General features: G+C 42.4%; 1 protein-coding gene across 1 annotated transcript in view; it reads left to right on the forward strand.

Annotated features, from left to right (window-relative positions):
- LOC101846207 (protein mono-ADP-ribosyltransferase PARP4) overlaps window positions 1-5,892 on the forward strand; it is a gene marked incomplete at its 3' end in the record, with an annotated part of 51,951 nt that overhangs the window by 44,534 nt on the left and 1,525 nt on the right. Inside the window, 2 exon segments of the mRNA XM_013081471.2 lie at window positions 223-486; window positions 4,322-4,348. Coding sequence (XP_012936925.2) covers window positions 223-486; window positions 4,322-4,348 — 291 coding nt within the window.

The following is a 5,892-nucleotide window of genomic DNA, read 5'->3' on the forward strand; positions in this document are numbered from 1 at the left end:
CAGACAGACAGACAGACAGAGAGAGAGACAGAGAGAGACTGAGAGAGAGAGAGAGAGAGACAGAGAGAGAGAGACAGAGACAGAGAGAGAGACAGAGAGAGAGAGAGAGAGGGAGGGAGGGAGAGAGAGAGAGAGACAGAGACAGAGAGAAAGACAGAGACAGAGACAGAGACAGAGAAGTGCTGTAAAGCCCACAAATCTACACGTATTTCTGCTTCACAGTTGATGGCGGTTCTGTGACAGTTGTGACAATGAGTGGAAAGACGATGGCGATTCCGTGCTGTGGTGAGACAACTGTCTTGGAACTGAAACGAATAATCTGGGAGCGGGAAGGCTCACCCATTGAGCAGCAGCGACTTGTCTACGACGGTATTCAGTGTGAAGATCAGGCCACGCTCCATGAGTATCATGTGGCGGACAGTGCCAAGATTTATCTGGTTCAGCGACTCCGAGGTGGGGGTGCGGCAGAGGCTGAACTGGCGACAGGTAAGCTGTTATGACCTTGTAATTTGACCCTTCATCTTCCGCCTCTGTGCCCTTTAGCTCCTTTGTATAACTGCTAGATTCAAGCCACGAAATACAGGACTAAGTAGGGGATTGCTGGGTATGGGTGAAGTACAGTGTGGCTTTATGCCACGGTGGCGCTGCGCTTGTCGTGAAGGCGAATCCGGGCCGGGTCACTCTGAAGAGACCTCGCTGGCCAACGGGGCTCTGGTGAAGTTATGATGGGCCTAGCCAAGTCGGTAATGGATAAAAAAAACTGCTACAAACCAAAGAAAGGAGGGACAGAAACGGACAGACTCTATTAAAAATCCCCCCCCCCTCTTTTATTCCCCTAGGGCCTTTAATTGATATTCAATAAGTTTAAGAACACCACAGGATTCACTTTCTCTCGGGCTCTAGCGGAAAAAGGAATGGAAACATCAGAAGGACGCGAGATAGAACAACGAAAATTGGAACATGGAATAAATGTGAATTAGGAGACAAGGAACCACAAATCATTGATTTCATGGAAGCTAGAAAGATTGAGATCCTGGGAATTATTGCTGGTGTCAGGAAAAAGAAGTCCAACAGCAAACAGGTGTACAAGAACTACATTATCTTACTTTGGAGCGGAACAAAAGGAATAGAGAGAGCAAAATATGGAGTTGGCTTTATTGTAATTGTTCACCCAGAAAGAGCAAAATGTATAACAGATGTAAAGTATATGATCTCAGAGTGGATCATCATGATGAAAATGTCAGGAGAGATAAAACAAACCCACCTATATATACAGAAATATGCACCATGCAATGACTCATACCCCGAAGAACAGCGATAACAGTTCTATGATCAACTGAGTGATCTTTTAAACTCCGTGGATGACAAAGATAATGTGACAATTATGGGGGACTTTACCGACAGAGTGGGACCAAGGAAGCCGACGTGGGAGAGATACATGGGGCCACACAGTGACAGAGAAACAGATCAAAACAGCAATGGAGAAATGCTATTGCCGTTATGCGCAGAACATGACCGCGTCGTATCAAATACCTTCTTCCAACACACCAACACAAAAGGAATCAAATTAAAACGTGGTGCAAATGGAATGACCTAAAGACAGCATCTCAAATTGATTTTATCCTTTCCCAAAAGATCGAAACTGAGATACCCAACTACATCATAGATACTGACCACCAACCAGTCATCATGACTATCGACACACCAAACAGGAAACGGCCAGAAGCAAGGAAACGACGAGAAGTCGTGCATGTCAGAAATATAAATGACGGTACCAAAGATAAGGTACATGAACGTAATATGAAAAATGTATTTCCCAAATTGCCCAAACAACCAGAAGACCTTGAAGAGGAATGGAGCCAGTTCAAAGCATATGTGAACAAAGCATTAAAAAAGAGTGCGGCACCAGGAAAACAGGAGGGCAGAAAAGGAAAACAACTATATGGTGGAATGACCAAGTGAAGGAAGCCATACAACTGAAGAAAAAGGCTTTCAAAAAGTGGCAGAAATAAAGTACAGAGGAAGATTACATCCTATAGAGAAAGAAACGCCGCCAAACAACAAGGGTAGTAAAAGAAGCTAAGAACAGATCCTGGACAGTATATTGGAGAACAGCTGTCAACAGAATGTAAAAAAGACCCTAGAGAGTTTAACAAGAGCGTTAAAAGCATGAGGATGCGGGAAGAACCATTTAACTCAACTGAAATAGTCAATGATGAGAATAGAAACCCTATGTTCAGGAAGCCAAAGATTAAAGAAAGAGGGAAACACTATTTCCAGGAGCTGCTGAATCCTACAGGAGAAACAACACCAAACAGCTTCTCACCAAGAGAAACCACTCCAGAACCATCACTACTGCTGAGTGAAACTCAACATGCTATAAAGAAAAGCCCCACAAACAAAGCGCCAGGCGTTGATAACATCACAGCAGAAGAGATCAAGCTATGCGGCCATATTGGTGAACTCTGGCTATGGAGGATATTTAACCTGGCTTGGGCGACAAAAACAACCCCCGATGACTGGAAACGAGCTGTCTTTGTACCTATTTGGAAAAAGAAAGGAAACAAAAGAGACTGTGGAACCTACAGAGGAATATCCCATGTGGGCAAAATGTTTGCCAAGATACTGGAAACGAGAACGAGACCAATTGTAGAGACTCAACTCAGCGAATCCCAGTTTGGCTTCAGGAAAGGCAGGGGCTGTACTGACGTTATCTTTGCATTAAGATAGTTGTGTGAGACTGCCACTGCACATGACAAAGACCTCAATGTCGTCTTCGTGGATCAGGAAAAGGCGTTTGACCGGGTAGATAGATGTCAACTTTGGGAAGTCCTAGAGGATTATGGTGTAAGAGGACAATTGCTGGAGAACATCATACCACTTTATAAAAATAGCCTGTGTGCCGTAAGATCAACAGAAGGACTATCGGACTGGTTCCCCGGCATCATGTCTGGGGTGAGACAAGGGCGTATTCTCTCTCCGCTTCTCTTCATCACTTACATGGATAAGATCACGAAAGCAGCAAATGACAATATCACTGAACTGAATGAGCTTCTATTTGCTGATGACCAGAGTATATTAAATACAGATGAAGAGGAATTACTAGAACACACCACAAAACTAAATGAGGAATGTAAACACCTGAACATGAAAATCTACATCTCAAAAACAGAAGTTATGAAAGTCAGCAGAAACCCAGGGAAACTCAACATTCTTATCGATGGAACTCAGCTCCAACAAGTAGAGGAATTTAAATATTTGGGAAGCATCTTCACACAAGATGGCCGTATGGACAATGAAATAGAAACAAGAACTATGAAGACAAATGCAGTGACCTACCAGCTAGCACCCCTGCTCAGTCACAAGAACATTCCAACCAAAGTGAAATCCCAGCTCATCAATAACATCTTCACACCTACATTAACATACCAGTTCCAAACATGGTCTGTAAACAAGGCACAAGAAAGAAAAATCAATGCATGCAAAAGGAGGTGTCTCCGCAAAACCATCGTCACCAGAAGAGAATGCATAAGAAACGAAACCATACTCTACAAACTGGAATACCGCCAGTAATAAAATTCATAGAGCGTCAAAGAGTCGAATAGTTTGGACATCTGACCAGAATTCCCCAGAAACAGCTAGTTGCTCGAGCTTATAATGCCCGAGAATCCGGCTTCAAATCAAGAGGACGACCAAAAATGGCCTGGCTGGATGGGTTTTAAAAGGTCCTGGAACAACATAACATATCTATCACAGACGCTACACACCTAGCTCAGGACCGAAACTTGCACCTCCCCTCGACATCCTAAGGATACCAGAGGAAGGAAAAAGTAAAAGAAAAAGTAATGTAAATATATTTTAGGTGCTAAAATGTAAAAGTAACGCATTTATGGTGGTAGTGCATTTTGGTGTAATGTTAGAATAGAGACAAAAGCAAAGTATAAAGTGAGAAATTCAATTCTTGAACATTAATTGGTTCCATAAATGGGGTACCAAGGGGTCTAGTACCTTCTGTGTGTCATTTCTTTCTCTGTCTTCTGTACTCTCTCTCTCTCTCTCTCTCTCTCTCTCTCTCTCTCTCTCTCTCTCTCTCTGAGTGTGTATGTGTGTGTGTGTGTGTGTGTTTGTGTCTGTGTATGTATGTATAAAATCATTAACATGAACATGCTCACACAGCACACACACACACTCACACACACACTCACACACACTCACTCACACACACACATACTCACACACTTCCACACTAAAAAGCTATCCGGTTCGATTGTGCTAGAAAAACAACAAACTCAACAAAATCCTTTTTTCTACTCTTTCACAGTGGGCAGTAACGTGATGGAAGAACGTCGTAAGTAGACCTGATTCTGGAACAGTAAATGGAAACTCTTTTCGTTGTGTTGTGCGTTTCTGCTAATAATTCCCCATTTTTGCTAATTCTGTTGAATGGTGATAAGAATGGTGTCTGCAGTAGATTTCACTTAATTAAATGATGCCAGTTCGTCCCAACAGTACTCAAATTATAATTACCTCATAGCGAACATCTATGTTTTTCTGATAAAAGATTTTGTTGTCAAAAATATGTCGGAATCCGGCATCACTCCAGGTTCATAATTATGCGTTGTGATGATACACAGAGAGACAAAAACACACTCGCATGCACGCACGCACGCAGGCACGCACACACACACAGACACACAGACACAAACAAACACATACACACAGACACACACTTGCACTCCAACACACACACACACACACACAGACACACACCTGCACTCCAACTCACACAAAGACACACACACACATACACACATACACACACACACACACACACACTCACATACACGTGCATGCACAAATGCATGCTCGCCAGTACATAAGCTGTTTAATAGTCCGAGAAAAGTGCAAGAAATAAACAAAAGAAATGTTTCTGTTCTAACACAGAGTGGAGAGTAAACTTTACGAAGATGCAAGCTCGGGCTGGAGGGATAAAGGAATTCCTGATTTTGAATATATTGACAAAGTCAGAAAACGTCTTCTTTCTGCTGAAATACAGAAGCCAAACATATTGAGTTTTAATGATGGCAAGTTCGCTCTTGTTCTTTTACCATTTACTACCTAGTCCCTACTGTGTGTGTCTCTGTACATTCTATTTGTGAAAGTTCTTCACTTTGGTCGCCTAAAAATGCCTAGCCACTCAGCTTTCGAATTTGAAAAAAATAGCGGTGGTTCAGAATCATTTAGAAGGTGCACAGTTGTATTAGGGAGTCTGAAGTCATTGTAGTTTAATTTTCAGTTTTTCATTAGTTATGTTTGCCGTTTCGAGAAAACCAAATGTTCGGTCACTCCTGCCCTGAGATCAGGGATGTGTGGCTGAAAGACAGTTGTAAGAAGGAGCAAGGAGAAGCAGTACTTGTGACTGTCTGTGTGTGTGTGTGTGTGTGTGTGTGTGTATGTGCGTGTGTGTTTGTATGTATTTGTGTGTATGTGTTTGTATGTGATTGAACGTATGTTTGTATATGTGTATATGTGTGTGTGTGTGTGTGTGTGTGTGTGTGTGTGTGTGTGTGTGTGTGTGTGTGTGTGTGCTCTCGGAGGTCCCATGTGCAAGAGCGCAATTTAAGCTCTCTTGGTGGTTCTAAAATCGATATAAGAGTTGTGAGTAGGTTTCGGTCCCCACCAAGGCAAAATTCAAAATTTATTCATACCAAAACCTGACAATATTCTAGTTAGTATAAAGACATAAAGAGTACCTTGAAATCTGAACGTGGCTGCCTGAAAGCAAGGGGCCCTACGAAGTATGAAAAGCTGTCACACAGGTAAAAATCAATTGTACTGCAGGTTGAAGAACCAGCAGTCGACTTCCCATAAGGTCTAGAAGAAGAAGAAGAA

This window comes from Aplysia californica, unplaced genomic scaffold (assembly GCF_000002075.1).
Source record: "Aplysia californica isolate F4 #8 unplaced genomic scaffold, AplCal3.0 scaffold00132, whole genome shotgun sequence".
Classification (NCBI taxonomy): Eukaryota; Metazoa; Mollusca; class Gastropoda; order Aplysiida; family Aplysiidae; genus Aplysia; species Aplysia californica.